Genomic DNA, 17,975 nt, shown 5'->3' on the forward strand with positions numbered 1-17,975 from the left:
GGGCTCCTGCTTTTCACCTGTCAGTCCCCAAGGATAGCAGCAGCCACTCCTGGATGCAACTGAATGATCCGATCATACTCAATGGAATAACTAGACAAAGTTGTCCCCCTCCAGTGGAGACTGAGCGGCCACAACAGTGACTCGTTGTCGGTTTTTTGTTCTTATAGGAGTCTTTAGTTTCTTCTTCTTCTTCTTCTTCTTGTTTAGTCGTTTAGTCAGGTCCGACTCTTCATGACCCCATGAACCAGAGCACGCCAGGCACTCCTGTCTTCCACTGCCTCCCGCAGTTTGGTCAAACTCATGTTAGTAGCTTCGAGAACACTGTCCAACCATCTCGTCCTCTGTCGTCCCCTTCTTCTTGTGCCCTCCATCTTTCCCAGCATCACAGTCTTTTCCAGGGAGTCTTCTCTTCTCATGAGGTGGCCAAAGTATTGGAGCCTCAGCTTCAGGATCTGTCCTTCCAGTGAGCACTCAGGGCTGATTTCCTTCAGAATGGATAGGTTTGATCTTCTTGCAGTCCATGGGACTCTCAAGAGTCTCCTCCACTTTAGTTTCTTAATCCATTGCTTTGCCATCACAACCTACTAGCAGTACTTTCATTACAAGCTAGCGTGTACCAGCCTGCCGCTTGGGAATTACTGACGAAATGCCTTCATTGTTGTCCAAATTCCACCTTCTTAGTGGTAGTGGTTGCTATAATCTCTTAAATCTTACTTTCCCCATAAATACAGCATGCCTGGATTGCATTGTCCGAAGGCTTCTCAATGCACTAGCCTTACAGAGCTTCCATTCTTATTACTGTCTCCCCAGAGATCCAAGACAATGTCTGTGGTTTTAGACTTTCTTATACTTACAGCTAAAGTATTTGGCTACATCATCCATGCTCTGCTTCGGTGGGTAAAGAAACCTGCAGAGAAAAGAGTCACTAATGAAATCTGCCTGATAACAGGTGCAGCCAGCCCAACTGGCATTGGGAGGTTTTTTGCATTGGAATTTGCCCGACGAGGAGCAACACTTGTTTTGTGGGATATAGATACCGAAGGCAATGAAAATGCAGCCAGGGAAGTTCGCAAGCTGGGAGCGAAGGCTTACATTTATACTTGCGATGTGAGCCAGAAGGAAGAAGTCTATAGTGTTGCCGAGTATGTGAGAAAGGATGTGGGCAATGTCACAATCTTGGTCAATAATGCTGGCATTGTAGCTGGAAAGCCCATCTTACAGTGTCCTGACGAACTGCTGGAAAGAACTATGAGGACTAACTGCCATGCTCACTTTTGGGTAAGTGTGTATTCAGGCTCCTGAATGAGAGGAAGGCTGAATTGTGAACTTGCAGCTCTTGATGGTCAATATAGCCCAGCTGAGGAGATGAACTATGCAACCACCTGGAGTGCAAAACATCCATGCAGAGAGCATCTGTGTCAACTGTGAAAATACTGGGGGATGGGGAGCAGAAGAGAGTGCCCCTTTTTGCACCTTTGGAAGATGCATATAGAAGCAATTCTTTGACTGGGGAAGTATTCCTCCCAATCCATCTGTATCCATGGCACTGGCTAATTAGACCATAAATACAACTGTGACAATGGTGATAGATGTTCATAGATTATTGGCATGCCTTTCTAATATGTTTGATTAATGGTGGCTGGGAATGGCAGTGTTAGTACATTAGAATCCAGATTAATTAGTTTGGGAAACATCAGTGTAATAATATTCTTATTTTCATCTTTAGTTTAAGCAATTTCATTCTTTTCCTTACTTTGTGATGGGTGTACTCTTGATATATGCTTCTCAGCAAATGATGAAGTATGTGGCTCAAAATACATTAGTTATATCAGATGTTATATGATTCAAGTATGAAATTTCTGATATTTCTATCACAATATTCAATGTAGCATATGATAACACCGATGAATAGAAATATACAACTGACTAAAAATATTATAAACGAATTTAAACATTGGCCTTAGAAACAGCTTTAAAATCTGTAATAATAGTTTAACCCTGCAGAAGGCCGGTGCCTTCTTAACAGATCGCACAACGAAAAATCCCATGGAATGATTTCCACTAGTGCAACAGGGCTCCCTCTCCCCCATCCTGATGCCCCTCACAAATTGTCTTTTGTGGGGTGTTGTCGGGGAAAACCCCAGAACAGCACATGTGAGGTGTTGGGGGGGGATCATCATCATCATTTTTAATTTGTATACTGGCTTTCTATCTTACAATACTCAAGGCGGTTTACAAGCTGAAGAAACAAAAAATGTACATCTTATAACAATCTGGAAAGCTGAAATGTTTGTGCTGGTGGAATGAACACCATAGTGCTATGTTGAATTCTTCTCAAAATTTCTCATCTTTGCTTGGCAAGTTCAATGCTATATTCATACAGTTTGGCACATAAAGTGTCTTATCCCAACTACACCTTAAAAGCACTCTTATACCACTTTAAGTGCACTAACTTGCTTCAAAAAACACACACCTGGGAACTGCAGTTCGTTACAGCTGCTGGAAATTTTAACTCTGTGAGAGGGGGTCACCTAGCAACTCTCAGCACCCTGAGAGTTCCCATTTTTCTTGGCAGGGTGGTGAACCATGACTGTTCAAGTGGCAGAAGAGTACATTAAAGTCATGGTGCGGATATGACCAAGGAGTTATGCAAAGGGCTATATTTTGTAATTATTCAATCAAGTTCGCCCTGCTCACTCATGCAGTGTGGATGGGTAGCTTTGCAGCAGCTAATTCTGAAAAGCAGCTTATCAGTTCCGTCTTGCAGAACATGGCCTGGCTCTCATTAATCCTACTTTGCAGAGCCTGAAAAGATGGCGAGACAATCAAATGGAGGGCAATTTTAAGAGGATTGCAATGAAAACTAATCTCGTTACACTCTTTTATCCTTGTCACATGTGCCATTAAGACTCAAATTTCTGAAGGAACTTTGAATAGGCATTAATGTTTCTTACTTGGAAGATGAAAAAGGGAAATTGGGAAATACATGGATGAAAGCAAAGTTGTGGTGGCTCCTCCTCTTTCTAGGTTAACAATTAGTCAGAACATCTTTGGAAAACAGACAGAGACCTCCAGTCACTCCAAGCCAGAGTGTTTGCATCTTGTCTGCATTAAGCTTGGGTTTGTTCAACTTGAAAATAAAATAACAATAACAATAATCATTTGTTATTTATACCCCATTGGTCTGGCTGGGTTTCCCCAGCCATTCTGGGTGGCTCCCAACAAAATATCAAGAACATGATAAAACATCAAACATCTCGCCCTGTGGAAGGGCCTCCCATCGGATGTCAGTTGAAATAAACAGCTATCTGACTTTTAGAAGACATCTGAAGGCAGCCCTGTTTAGGGAAATTTTTTAATGTTTGATGTTTTATCATGTTTTTAATATTCTGTTGGGAGCCGCCCAGAGTGGCTGGGGAAACTCAGCTAGAAGGGCAAGGTATAAATATATTATTATTATTATTATTATTATTACTACTACTACTAATAGCCACCAATAATTTTACCTACATTGTATCCTGTAACAGTAAAAAAACTAAACAGATTTCTGCTTATAGAAAGAAAATGGAGCTACTTTGATCTCTATTTCTAAAATAATAAAAAATACTGATGAAATACATGTAGCTTTTTTTAAAAAAAAGTTGGTGTGAATAAGAGCTAAGCTTAGAAGAAATCAAAAGTAAGAAATATTACACTTGTGTATACAATGATATATTTAATAGGACAGTTGTAGTGTGTGTGCGCGTGCGCGTGTTTACATATTTATAATAAAAGAAACTAAACAGATTTGTTCTTATATTCTGCTGGTACCTTTGCAAAGCAGGCCTTCAAACATTACAACTGCTGCTTACTAGTTGCAAATCTGAACACACAAAAAGGAAACATGAGTATAATCAAAACACTCTTATCCCCTTTTGCAGACAGTCAAGGCTTTTCTTCCACAAATGATTGAGAGAGATCATGGCCACATTGTGACAGTCGCAGGATCATTTGGACTTTTTGCAACAGGTTGTCTGGAGGTTGGTAAGCGACACGTCGACGGAAGTTCACAAAAGCTAAATTGCCACTTTGACATTTGCATGATTTATGTCTATAATCCATCGGTTCCCAAGGCCAAGCATCACTAATGATGCAGGGCATCTCTCACATTGCAGGGTCTTACTAAAACAGTGGTAAAGCCCCTAAACTGCCCCAGAAACTGCTGCTTGCCTTCTATCACTGTGCCATTGAGAGCGTGCTCACTTATGGCTTATGTGTGTGGTACAGAAGCTGTACTACCCAGGACAGGATGGGGTTGTGCAGGGTTGTTAAGGCAGCAGAGAGCATTGTTGGCTGCCCACTCTCCACCTTAGAGCAGATTTATGCCACAAGGTGCCATAGGAAGGCACTGGACATAGTAAAAGATCCATCGCATCCTGGTCACTGTCTCTTCGAGCTCTTGCCGTCGGGACGGAGATACAGGACGATGAAGACAAGAACGAGCCGTCTTAAGAACAGCTTCTTCTCCAGAGCGATCTCGGCCCTGAATGGGAAGCCCGGACTTTGAAAGTCATCTAATCTCCCTTGCTGTATTATACTGTATTGATTAATTAGAGTTTTTATGGAGCAGTCAAGTAATTTCGTTGTCCCCGAAGGGGGCAATGACAATAAAGATATTATTATTATTATATTAAGTTAAGCATGTAAACGGGAAAATGTTGCTTGTTTCCTCAGGGTTACTGCGCTAGCAAGTATGCCGTGGTTGGATTCCATGAAGCTCTGAGCCATGAGCTGAAAGCCAAGAGAGTCAGTGGTGTGAAGACTACCCTCGTTTGTCCATATTTCACGGACACTGGCATGTTCCATGGCTGTAGAATCAGGTAACGCTGCACTCAGTTTTGATGTTTTGTTTGTTCACTTTTTATGACTACTTTTGCTATGTTTATAGGTTTCTAATTTATATATATGTTGCAAGCCACCTTGAGCACGGTTTTGACTTTGGAAAGGGGGCATACAAATAACACGAATGGTTGGTTGGTTGACGTTCCAGCCTTTAACCTACGTAAAATACCACCTCTGGTAACCAAACAGGGCATCATCAGGACATGATGCCATCAGGGGAGAGGCTTCTTATCTCCCCAGGCCAGAACTCTGGCATAAAGTGAGGTGAACTCTACTCTCGACTGAAATCCCCTAGCACAAAATTCTCCTCCTATCGTCAGCTTTTGAAATTTAGTATATATTCATCTATAACAGGAGTGGCAAACAGTAGGCCTGGGGGGTTGAATGCAGTCTTCCAGGTGTGTGTGTGTGTGTTCACCTCTGGCTTTTGTGTGACTTACCAAACAAAGAGCCACCTCCATTGCACAAGTAGAAGAATTTGGATTTGATATCCCGCTTTATCACTCCCCTTCAGGAGTCTCAAAGCGGCTAACATTCTCCTTTCCCTTCCTCCCCCACAACAAACACTCTGTGAGGTGAGTGGGGATGAGAGACTTCAAAGAAGTGTAACTAGCCCAAGGTCACCCAGCAGCTGCATGTGGAGGAGCGGAGACGCGAACCCGGTTCACCAGATTACGAGTCTACCGCTCTTAACTACTACACCACACTGGCTCTCTGCCCAGGGGCATAGCTAAGCTGCTCTGGCGCCTGGAGCGGCATGGGCGGGGTGATCCGGCATGGGGGCGCCTCACGGGGGCAGGGTTGCAATCTGCACATAGGGGCGCATCACAGGGGGTGCCATGGCAATCCATGCACGGGTGCCCCACAGCGATCCGTCCAGGGGGGTGGTGTGGCAAGCTGCCCATGGTGTCCGCCTGGTGGATGCAAGCCCCACACTGCCGTTTCAGGCAGCACGGGGCCCCAAGCCACCGCATCACTCCCAGAAGAGATGCGTGGTTTGGGCGCGCTGCAGGCCAGGCCCCGTGGTAAGTGCCGACCCCCGCGGTGTGCCAATTTGTCACACCCCCCCCCAGGGTGACACCCAGGGTGTGCCACATCCTGCACCCACCCCTTCCTACGCTCGCCTCTGCCCACTATTTTTGGCATGATACCCATGAGAAGATGCATCCCTTGGTTTAAAAAAGCTTCCTCACCCCTGTTCTGTAACTACATAGCTGGAGAAGAGAGATTACCACCTTCCCACGCTTTAATAATATTCAGTGTGATGCCTGAGGCAGAGAAAGAAGGAATGGAGAGCTTGTCAGTGTTTGTAAAAAGCAAAAAAAGGAGGAAAAGGTTCTGACCTCCCTTTGTCTCCTCAGCCTGGTCCTCGGACCCTTGTCGGCACAAAAAGAGTCCACGAGAATATCCTTGCAGAGTTTTATTCTTAAAAGTCCTTGTGCAAAACACGACTGAATAACTATACACACCAGCACTAACCAACCAACCAACCCAAACACCAGCCTCAGTCTCGGACTAACATTTCTCACTATATATATATACAACCTGCTGCAAGCTGCTGAATCATGCTGACCCAGCTTTATTCGCATTAAAGAAACAGCGGCCATATTAGCCGTGACACCCCTTCTGTTTCTTAAATGCAAAAAACCCCAACAGAAACAATACATACATACTTTATATACATAAACCCAGTTTTGTCATTAATTCATTGTGGCATGTTGCTGGCAAAGGCTTAGTAAACAAATCAGCAATATTATCTCGTGACTGACAATACTCCAGTTTGATTACCCCATTCTGTACACAATCTCTAACATTCGCATGACGGATAGCAATATGTTTTGATGCGGATTTCATTATTTCCGAGCCCGCTAATGCAATGCACGATTGGCTATCTTCATACACTTGGATAGGCAAATCTACTTTACAATCTAGATCTTTTAGTATCTGTATAAACCACATGATTTCGTTGCATGCTAGCGATAGGCTCCCATATTCTGCCTCACAGGATGAGGTCGCAACAAATCCTTGTTTCTTTGACCTCCATCCAATTATGGAATTGGCAAACATCATAACCATTCCACTTGTAGATTTTCTAGTAGCTACACAGCTTCCCCAGTCCGCATCAACAAATACTTCTAGTTTTTCATCTTGTATACTAGATATCTTCAAACATACATTTAATGTCCCCTTTAGATATCTGATAAGCCTTTTCAAAGCACACCAATCGGCAGTACTGGGTTTAGATACACGTTGGCTCAGAACATTTGTAGCACATGCAATGTCTGGCCTTGACCACTGGCTTAAATACAACAGTGATCCTATTTTTGAGTGATACAATTCAGGCTGATCAAATTCATCATCACACACTGTCTTTGGGAAATCTGGTGTCATGGGAGTTTGAACTGGCTTGCAGTTTTCCATGCCAAACTGCTCAATAAAATGAATAATTTCCTCTTTCTGGCTCAATAGGAAGCTTCCATCAGCTTCCTGCCTTACTTCTACTCCCAAGTAATTGCTTACAGGCCCTAAGGCTTTAAGCTTAAACCTCTTTTCCAGTTGACTTGTGAGCTTCTGGATCTCATCTGTGGAACTCCCTGCTACAAGCAAATCATCAACAAAGACTAAGAGCATTAGATATTTGTTGCCTGTCCCCTTGGTGTACAGGCATGGATCAGCCACACTCCTTTTAAAACCAAGTTTTACAAGGGCTTCATTTAAACACTGGTTCCAACACCTTCCACTTTGTTTGAGACCGTAAACAGCCTTTTTCAAACGCCAGACTGCACCATTCCCCTCTTCAAACCCAGGGGGTTGTCTCATTAACACTTCATGGTCTAAATTTGCATGCAGATATGCAGCATCAACATCAAAATGGTGCACTGCTAGTTGTCTTACAGCAGCAATGGAAAGCATTAAACGAAAAGTTTCACTCTTTACAGTGGGAGAAAACACTTCATCATAACTCTCCCCTTTAATCTGAGTGAACCCTCTGGCTACTAATCTGGCTCGAAAACGTGGTTCCCTAGATGCAAGGGTTTTTCTTTTGTAAACCCACTTGCATGACACCACTCTGCCACCAGTTGGCGGCATTATGACCTCAAACACTTTGTTACGTTTAAAAGAGTCCATTTCTTCTTTCATAGCTTGTTCCCACAAAGCACGTTCTCCAGGGGGTAAGTCTAAGACTTCATTATAACTTTGTGGTTCCACACAACTCACATTGCATACTCTCACTCCTCCTAGGGTCAAACGCTGAGGAGGTACACCCTTGTTTGAACGCTGGGAGCGTCTAGGCGCTCTTCTTCCCCCCTTCTTCTTCTTCTTCTTCTTCCCCCCTTATCTCTGGCTCTTCTTCCTCTTCCTCTAGAGAAGAAGTATTATCTATTGCCATGTCTTTTGGGGAAATATGTGCCTCCTCCTCATCCTGCTCCTGCGTTGCCAATGGCTGAGAAGAAGCCTCTTCTCTTACTTGCAGGGGCAGTAGGCAATCTGGGTTGGCATGGATCGCAGTCCATCTGTCCTGGTCAGCAAAGTCTGCGCTTCGTGACAGAACCACGCGTCCTGGGCGTAAATTGAAACGCCACCCTTTGCCATAGGACTGATATCCCACAAACCGCAGTTTCTGCGCTCTAGCGCCCCCTTTCTGGTGCTGAGCTTTGGGGATATTTACATGTGCCCAAGAACCCCAGTTATGGAGCATTTTCCACTCTGGTTCTTTCCCAAACAACACACGATAAGGTATATCTTTTATAGAGCTTGACCAGGTTCTATTAATCAAAAAGTTCGCTGTCAGAAAAGCCTCACCCCACAGCCTATGGTTGTGACCCAATCCTGCATCCACCAGCAGGCAGTCCTTTACTGACTGTATTACAGCCCCACGTCTTTCACACAGACCATTTTCAGCAGGGCTATAAGGGTTAGTCAAACGATGAGTGATCCCCTTACGTCGCAACCATGCTCCAAATTGTTTGTTCAGAAATTCTCCGCCCCTATCTGTTTGCAGCTGCACAACAGGCCGAGCGAAGAGCTTTTCAGCTTGGGCAACCCATTCTCTGAATGTGGGGAAACACTCAGATTTCTGCTTTAATAAAAACAAGCAACTAAAACGTGATTTGTCATCTATTACCAGAAAAGCATATCTGACGCCCCCTTCAGTCTTCTGTGGAAAAGGACCTATCACATCACAATGGACAAGTTCTAAAACCTCTTTAGATACTCTGTCACTTTTAGAAGCCACAGGCTTCCTCTTAGATTTGGCCATTTTACATACATTACAATCTAGGAAACAGTTATAGCTATTTACTTTTAGGTTCTTGCACACCTTTTGCATCTCTGAAAGCACACGGAAATTGGCGTGACCCAGTTTTCTGTGCAGTTCATGTACACACCCCTTATGAACTGGCAAATTATCCTGAACCACTTGGGCTGCTTTAACAGACTTGTCCTGCATTACATATAACCCATTTTCCAACTTTGCATGGCCACATATCTGAGTTCCATTCTTTATCAGGCAACCATCCTGCGTGAACTTAACACTATAACCTGCATTAATCAAACAGCTTACAGACAGTAAACAATAGTCCAAACTGCTGACAAACAGGGTCTCTGGTAGAGTAGTGTTCAAGCACTGCAGGAAACATGTTCCCTGGCCATCAGTCTTGCTTCTACGACCATCAGCAAGATAGATTGAGTCCTTTCCATCAGCTGGCTTCCCCAGGGTCTTAAAGTCCTCCCAACTGTTGCAGATAATCCTACTGCTCCCAGAGTCCAGCAACCATGTTCCTCGAGGTATCTTCCTCTCCTCTCGAGAAAATGCAGAAACAAACTGAGCAGAACGCGTGTTCTTCTTCCCTGAAGAGAACCCCTTCTGCTTACGTTTCTGCGTCGATTGCTGTCTCTGCTGCACGTTGTCTCCTGGAAGTCTTCCCCTGCATTGACGTTGGAGATGCCCGGGTTGGTTGCATCTATAGCACCTCCTCACTGCCATGGCCAAGTCCAAACCTTGGCGTTGCTCCATTGGCAGATTCTGCTGCTGGCCCCCTCGGCTGTAACTCCTCCGTTCTTGGAGTTCAGCCTATCTGACCTTCTTTCTGCTTCTTCGGTCACTCTTCCAACCACATACTCAAGGGTCAGATCTCGGGGACGCATACTCTCCATGCTGTTAATCACGGGCAACCAGCTTTCAGGCAAACTTGAAAGGATAATGTAGGTTTGGTCAGTCTCATCATAACGCTTACCTCTCTGCTGTAGTTGAAGAAACAGAGATTTCAGCGTTTGAAGATGAGTTGCCAAACTCTCACCTTCTTTCATAACAGTCCTGAACAGCCTTCTGGTCAGAGAAATTATAGTTCCAGCAGTTTCTCTGACATGCATTGCCCTTAATAAATTCCAGCACTCAAACGCTGTGCTGGCATTTGCTACATGCAATAACTAAGAGTTGCTCAAACGCAGCATAATTTGGGCACGGGCCCTTTCATCCAGCCGTTTTTTTCTCAGCAGAGTCCCGTCTCGAAACCTCAGTTTCAACACAGTCCCATAGTCCATCTCTCCTTAACAACTGCTGCATTTTAATTGACCAACTCAGCCAGTTGTTTTCTGAGAGAAGTTCAAAAGGGATGCCTCCCCCAATATTTACAACTTGGGAAGACTGGAAATCTGCCATCTCTGCTGGTGCTTGCTGAGCCCCTTCTGTGGGGTCTCCAGCAATCTCTCCTGACTCTCTCTTTAGAGTCTGACTGGATGGTCCTGGCTGGCACTCACCGGCTTCTAGCTGCTGCCTCTGTTGACCCTCAGGTCCTGCCTGGCCCTGCAACTGGTGTAGCCGCTCTGTGAGTCGCCTACTGTGGTCCTCCAGCAGTTCAAACTGTTCCAGTAGCCAACGCTGAGTGGTTTCCTGATCCTCAGATCCTAGCCGCTCCAGCGTCGCTGCAGACAGTTACAGCTTGCCACCAACTGCTCCAACGCACAGCCACTGGCTCCAGGCACCACCAGGACTCACCAGCTCCCTGCTGAGATGCTGTCAGTCATTTTGCACTCTGCACATGCTCAGAAACACTGGGCCCATAACCTGCCAGTGTTTGTAAAAAGCAAAAAAAGGAGGAAAAGGTTCTGACCTCCCTTTGTCTCCTCAGCCTGGTCCTCGGACCCTTGTCGGCACAAAAAGAGTCCACGAGAATATCCTTGCAGAGTTTTATTCTTAAAAGTCCTTGTGCGAAACACGACTGAATAACTATACACACCAGCACTAACCAACCCAAACACCAGCCTCAGTCTCGGACTAACATTTCTCACTATATATATACAACCTGCTGCAAGCTGCTGAGTCATGCTGACCCAGCTTTATTCGCATTAAAGAAACAGCGGCCATTTTAGCCGTGACAGAGATGTCCACTTACTTAATTTGAATTGTTCCCATGGATTACTGACTCATCCCTTAGCTGCTTAATACTTGCAGGGGAATATATTGTTCACATGATTAATGACAGGGTTCGCCGAGCCGTAGCGATACCTTGAACTCGCCTTATATAGAACAGAATCAGCAGATCCATATTTAGACTTTGTTACAGCGACTCCACTCTGGTTCAACGATTCATGCATTTCTGCAATTAATAATGTTTTTAGCCTGTCTGAAGTGGTTGCTGCAAAGTGTTAGCCTGGAACATTGTTAATAGGGACAGTGATTCATCTGCGAGGATGGAAAATCAAAAGGTTTCTAGCTTAGGGTGGGCCCCATGGCTTGGTTTCCAAGAGCTAGATTACACAGGAGAGCAAAGCAAAACAGAATCACACCCACCCACAATTAATATCAATGATCTGGACCAGTTGACAGACTTCAGCCTTGCAGGATCTACCTTGCTTTTTAACCTAAATCCTGAGATCCACAAACTGGAGCCTGGACCAAAAGAAACACATCAAGAAAGAATTCTGCACCCAGGAATTTGTTTTGAGCAGCAGAACTGAGCAATGCTCACTGTCTTTCAACACGAAAGTTGACACTGCTTCCTTTCCCTCAATATGCATTTTTTCTTTTTCTAGGCAAGAACTGGAAACCCTACTTTCTCCCTTAAGGCCAGACCATTTTGTGAAATCAGCAATGCACAGAATACTTCAGAATCAGCATGTGATCTGCGTCCCCAGAATGCTGTACCTTGTGGCCATTTTAAAAAAGTAAGTCACTATATTCAGGAACTGGCAGACCTATGACTGCTTAATAGGGGTAGGGGTGGAAAAATTAGACAGCGTTGAGAGTTTACTGCAGCCAATAAAGGCTAAAGCAGTGTTTCATGAGCAAGGAGTCAGGCCAGACCTCAGTGCCATAGCCCACTTGCCTTGCCCTCATTGACCATCCTGTAGCCTTTTGGTTGGACCAAGGCCAGCATCAGTAACCTATAAAAATGTTACATTAACACCAAGTTACTAATATGTATATATAAATCAGTATCACTTCATTTTCCTTCTGACACACTGTCTCTCTCAATCTCCTGAGTTCTCACCCAAGGTCCAAACAAACTCTCAGTTCATTCACAAGTCTCCCAAGATCCTGGAAGCAGCAGACATCATATCACTTGAGTTTCACATTTTAGACTTGCTTTTTATGGGCATTCTCCAGGTAGATGGGTCCTTCCTCGGCTGCTCACATATGTGTTCTATTCACCTGCACACTCCACACCCATTTCCAGGTGCAGAAGGTTTGTTGAGTTTCTCAGGGGGTCCAAAGGATGGGAAAAGAGCCCCCCTCCACCCACAACTCTTTCTTCACCCTCTATCCTCTCCCTTCTCCTCCAGAGCCAAGATGGAGAGTTTTCATGTGGAGGGGATGCACACTGAAACATTATTAATTAAGACACAATAAGACTCTGGTGGAAAATGTTTATTGTTGGTAGTAATTCTTTCCATGTTGAAAAATGCCTGAGTTTAGGAAAGTCCCTTTTCACATCTGACTCACTAACCCCTCACTTTGGTTTCTGTTTATGGACTGGGTGATAACTGGGTAAATCCTTTCTGCTCACTAGAAGCGTAGTTCAACGCTATGTATAGGGTGAGTCCTTTAAAAGAGGCCCCGTGGATACAGAGTACACATGTTCCATGGGGCCTCTTTTAAAAGACTCACCCTGTATTTCATAGCAGCACCCCAAAGGGCCCGATTCTGCAACATTCCAAACATGTTGTGGGAGGGAGGCCATAGCAGATATAAAGACAAATAGTTGGATACAACACATAAAAAGCTAAAAGGTAGCTCCGTTGGTTCATAAGAACAGAACGACAAAATCCGTAGTTGGGCAATAACTTTACTATGCCCAACCAAAATGTCACAAATTCATGGCAAGTTTGTAGTCAGTCTCCAGCAATATCTGGGGAAGTGACAGGTTCTGCAACCCTGAAATAAGGGGTGGGAATGAGACTTGTTATTTGTGCTCCCAATATTTCAGAGATGATTTTAAACAAAGCTACAATTTTTCCTTCTCTCTCTTCCTCAGTCTCCTTCCTTGGGATGTTCAAGTTCTTATTCAAAAATTCCTGGGACTGGACAAATGTATTCCACAAAAAGCTAAATAAACTATCACCATTAAGTGGCTGGAAGGTGAAAAGGAGGAAAAGTGTTGTCCTTTTGCATCACAGCTTCGATAGCAAGATTTCCGATTCTAAATGCAGGCAAAAAGGACAGATGAAATCAAAGTTTGGCATTCAAGATTCACTGGAATATTCTGGTTTTGCACAGGTAACGTACATGCAAGGGCTCTCTTTGTGAGCATTTATGCCTTTGGCTATTGAACAATTGTTGGAGAATCTCTTTCAACGTTCAGCGTTCAGAAAGATCAAATGATACAGCAGGTATCAAATGATCAAATGATACAGCAGGTAAGAGATTTCCCTCCTCCGCAATATTTCATCCATTCTTATTTGGGGGTGTTTCACTTGACTTTCCGTTATATTCTGAGGTATACACCAGAATCTTTCTTCAGGAAACAGACTTGATAAACCTCATTTTCAGCTCCCTATCACTGCAGAGATATAATCTGAGTTGAATGATGCCGGCCTTGGAGGCAGCTTGTAACAATGGATCTGAAGTATGCATTACTGTGTATTGTATTAATCCCCATGATAACACTTTTGGGTCACCTATTTTCCAGCTGTTCATTTTATATAGGAGAATGGAAAGGAATAGGGATACAGCCATTTTAGGAAGTAGAATTTAATGCGGAAGACGGGGATTTCTAACAACAGCTACGCATTCCTAGCAAGTCAGGCAGAACATGTTTGTGGGATGTTACTGCCCTTGCTCAAGAAACTAAGCCTATGTAAATAAAACAGTTATGCATTTTCCACCTTGTTTATCTGTTCTTCCAACTTCCCACAATGCAGCTCCCTTCATCTTGCGTTCCAACACAACCAACTCCATTCAAGACATGTAATTGCTCTGATAGCTCAACTGGTAGAGCATGAGACTTAATCTTAGGGTCGTATGTTCACAGCCCACATTGGGCAAGATTCCTGCACTGCACTACTAGGTGACCCTCGTAGTCCCTTCCAACTCTATTCTGACACTGGAGACAAATTGACATGAAGCAAGCTGATCATTCGCAAGTGAGCTGGGGCTGTTGAGTCTGGAGTGTTAACAGGTCCCACTCCCCTGATGTAGGATAGAAACATGTCCCAAGACATCGGCCAGTCAAGAGATATTTGGTATCTCTTGGTATTGGCCAGTCAAAAGATATGATGCAGATCACATGTACACCACACAGATGGTCAGAGAGTTACAAAGCTTGCAGTGTAACACTGGAGCTTAATTGAACATATTTTTTAAAAAGGTCACATGTAAGGAAAACATTAATAATGGGTGGCATCAGGGATGTTTTGCTGCTCTGTGGGAAGTGTCAGAAAACCAGTTATGTGTATGGAAACTGAAGTGATACAAACTCAGAATATTATTTACAACTTGGCCAGGTTATACACCAACTATACAAGAACAGTAACAGTATTCTTATGTAGCCATTAAGGTTATCTTCTCCCCTACCCACACCTGTACAAAGAAGTGGATTGTGTGAACAAAGTACATTAAAAGAAAATAGCACACCCAAGTTATCTAAACTAATGTAAAAATTCACTTTTGCCAAGTATAAGACCATTAAGATTCTGGGGAAATGGCATAAACAACAAAAATAGTATCCAAAAAGCCATTCTGTAATAGCCTTGAGATGATTCAACCTATCAAATGCTGCTGCCTTCCCTACTCATTTCAGTGCATTTTGTATAGGCCCCATTAAGGTAAAAGGAGATTCAGTAGAATCGGGTATATGAAGATACTATCTGTACATCACTCAACTCAGGCACACCCTGCAGATAAAGGGAAATGCCCATAGCTATGGAAAAAATAAGCCTAACCTTTGATTGAATATACCCTGAAAATACGCTGAAGGAACTTAGAATTAGGAGCACTCAACTTAGCCTTAGTGAATCAGCGTCAGGCTACAAAAAGATGGATTCCCGGCATTAATTGGAAGCTAAACCTTAGCTGAAGAAACAGTGAAAAATACAAATAATGTTATGCAAGAAGGGTTAGGGTTAGGGTTAGCAGTTGTTACAACTGCTTTGAGATTTGGGTTCTTTTTAAAAAAAAAAAAAATCAAGTGTTACATAAATCTTATGAAATAAAATCATTAAGACAGTTCCATGCAAATTCTGGAGTCAGTGGACAGGGAAGGTCATACTTGTTATAAGACACAAGTGTACTAATGTAATGGTTAATACCATAGATGAGCTTAACACACACCCTTCCAATCCTTTATATACGGAGAATAACCCCTGGTCTACCTTACAGGATTGTTGGAATGATTCCTGAACACGTATGTAAAGTATGTTGAGCACTAAGAGAAACTGCCATATAAAGTATTATTCTGAATATCCTCAGTTTTTGGTCAATTTGTGTCGAGAGATTTCTCACCAACTTTTATAGGTTTAGCCCTTCATCTTTGCTCATATTAGCATATATATATATATATCACAGGGAACAAAGAAACCCACCACTTTAGTATTTACCATTTATTGGTGACAAACACTAAGTTTTACTTACATTCCATGGGGAGAAAAAATTCCAGCGTAAACAATGAACTGAAGCAGTACTTAACTTGCAAGGCTATCGTGCTTTACCTGGACCATATGCAAAAACTTTATTGCACACACCACTGTGTGCAATAAACACAACATCAAAAGCAACACAGTTTATATATAAACATAGGTAATTTTTTTCAGCCCTACATGGAGATGTAATTAAACAGTATAAAGCACTCAAGGAAAATCAATCTGCAGTTTTATATGCACTACATTGAGATCATATCCTGTACTGTACTGAGTTTGTGTGCCTTTATATATAGACACACACACACAATTTTTTTAAAAAACAAAGATTAGAGACCATTTAAACTTCTGCGGCATTCAAGTCCCCCCCCCCAATATTCTAGAAATCAAAATGATCAAATGAAGTTTTAAAATTCCTAAAATGTGTAATTTATTCAACCGTTCAATAATTAGGCTAGACTTGCCTAGCCAGCTTTGTTTTCAATCAAATGGCAGGCACACAGTTGTTTCCAGTGAAATTTTTTTACAATTTCATTAAAAACAAAAGACCAAACATATACATGGATATGATCTTCCCAAGTTAGTTCATAGGTAAGTGTTATCAGACAACAAAAGTTTCTAAACTGTGCTATATTTCTAGGTACAATTAAGAAACTTTTCTCTTCTTTTTAAATGAAAAATTTATAGTGTCATTCAAAACAATGTAATGAAACTAAAAATTTTATCACTGTTTGAAAAGCAACGGTTATGATTTAGATACTACAGTGGATTGTGACAACTGTAGCGCTCTAAAACAGTTAGGTTACATTAATTAGGAAGCATTTGATTTTCTCTGGTGCTTTCAAGGTTTGGGTCCAGTCAAGCCTTTTTTAGGCAGTGGTGTCCAGTGTTTGTCCCAAAGTGTTTGAGCTAGCCGGTTTGAGGAGAGGGTCGTTTTCCATTTCTTGCTTCACGCATCTAGAAAAAAAAGAAAAAGGTTTTGTTTTTTCCCCAAAAAGGAACCATGCTGGGGATTATGGATCTCTCAGCCAGAATTGTGGCACTTTCAAACTCATGCCAAGAGGCACATTTCCTTTGAAATAGCAAACTCCCACTGTCGCATTTATCCATTGACTTTAAATGCGCTGCCAGTAATGCAATTAAGCTAGTGCTGGCAAGAGAAATTTGCTCTGCTAGCTTAAGACTAGGACCCTCGTACCTATGGGACCGCCTCTCCTGCTATGCCCCACGGAGGACCTTAAGGTCCACAAATAACAACACTTTGGAGGTCCCAAGCCGCAAGGTGGTTAGATCGGTCTCAACTATGGCCAGGGCCTTTTCAGTACTGGCTCTGACTAGGTGGAACGCTCTGGCACCAGAGACTAGGGCTCTGCGGGACTTGACATCTTTCCGCAGGGCCTGCAAGACAGAGATGTTCCGCCGGGCCTTTGGTTTGGACTCAGTCTGACCCTTACGTTTCCCTCCCTTTATGGTTTCGATTTATGGGCTACTATTAAAATGAGGCTGCATTTTAAATTGTATTTTAACCCATATTTTAATAAATTGGGGTTTTTTTGGGGGGGGGGTGTTTGCCCCTCCCCCATTATGTTTTATTGTAATTTTATTGGTGTTAGCTGCCCTGAGCCCGGCTCTGGCCGGGGAGGGTGGGGTATAAAAAATAAAATGAAATATTTATTATTTATTTAAGACAACTCTGCAAAGCACGCCCTGAGAATGGGTAGAGTTAATGATGTTCTGCTTACAGCAACACATTCAAAACCTCAAAGAAACACAAACGACAGGACATGTTGTTGGAAGAAACTGAAACTAGACTAGCTGTGATATTAAATGGACAACGGCTGGGCATAAACCTGCTCTCCCACTCATCTGCCAATGTGATACAAGGTTGATTTTTATAACTCTCCATGTAAACAAATACTCCTCTAAAGGCAAGTGATATTTCTGTGAAACGGTTAGAACGTTGTGGCTGGGTTTTTTGTTTAGTAAAAAAGGAGGTAAACTCTAGAAATGATCATTTT

At 43.0% G+C, this 17,975-nt stretch overlaps 2 protein-coding genes across 6 annotated transcripts in view; one reads left to right on the top strand and one right to left on the bottom strand.

Moving 5' to 3' along the window:
- Positions 1 to 613: 613 nt before the first annotated feature.
- On the top strand, positions 614 to 17,973 carry LOC308480136 (retinol dehydrogenase 10-like). 2 transcript variants are annotated; one of them, XR_013987932.1, is made up of 6 exons: positions 614 to 1,278; positions 3,921 to 4,019; positions 4,714 to 4,859; positions 11,917 to 12,048; positions 13,359 to 13,600; positions 17,702 to 17,973. XR_013987932.1 is itself a non-coding variant. In XM_081011508.1 (5 exons), exons 1-5 carry the CDS (start codon positions 733 to 735, stop codon positions 13,435 to 13,437), a joined length of 1,002 nt encoding a protein of 333 aa, XP_080867634.1. In that variant the 5' UTR covers positions 614 to 732; the 3' UTR covers positions 13,438 to 16,913. The 2 variants fall into 2 exon arrangements, 1 of the variants encoding a protein (XP_080867634.1); XM_081011508.1 differs by lacking the exon at positions 17,702 to 17,973 and having other exon boundaries at positions 13,359 to 16,913.
- Positions 15,907 to 17,975, bottom strand: part of STAU1 (staufen double-stranded RNA binding protein 1) — a 40,354-nt gene continuing 38,285 nt past the window's right edge. For all 4 annotated transcript variants that reach the window (XM_081011192.1, XM_081011193.1, XM_081011190.1 and 1 more), the window contains one exon: positions 15,907 to 16,914. In XM_081011192.1, the coding sequence (XP_080867318.1) occupies positions 16,827 to 16,914 (88 nt within the window). In that variant the 3' untranslated portion in view covers positions 15,907 to 16,826. The remainder of the gene's footprint in view (positions 16,915 to 17,975) is intronic.

This window comes from Podarcis pityusensis, assembly GCF_964106645.2.
Source record: "Podarcis pityusensis genome assembly, chromosome: 6".
NCBI lineage: Eukaryota > Metazoa > Chordata > Lepidosauria > Squamata > Lacertidae > Podarcis > Podarcis pityusensis.

What these genes read in the sequence shown, in the direction of transcription:
- LOC308480136 (XM_081011508.1), top strand. Translation starts at nt 733, where the DNA reads ATGCCTGGATTGCATTGTCCGAAGGCTTCTCAATGCACTAGCCTTACA. An exon ending in ACTGCCATGCTCACTTTTGG is followed by an intron (nt 1,279 to 3,920) that starts GTAAGTGTGTAT and finishes CCCCTTTTGCAG; the next exon opens with ACAGTCAAGGCTTTTCTTCC. An exon ending in CTTGTGGCCATTTTAAAAAA is followed by an intron (nt 12,049 to 13,358) that starts GTAAGTCACTAT and finishes TCTCTTCCTCAG; the next exon opens with TCTCCTTCCTTGGGATGTTC.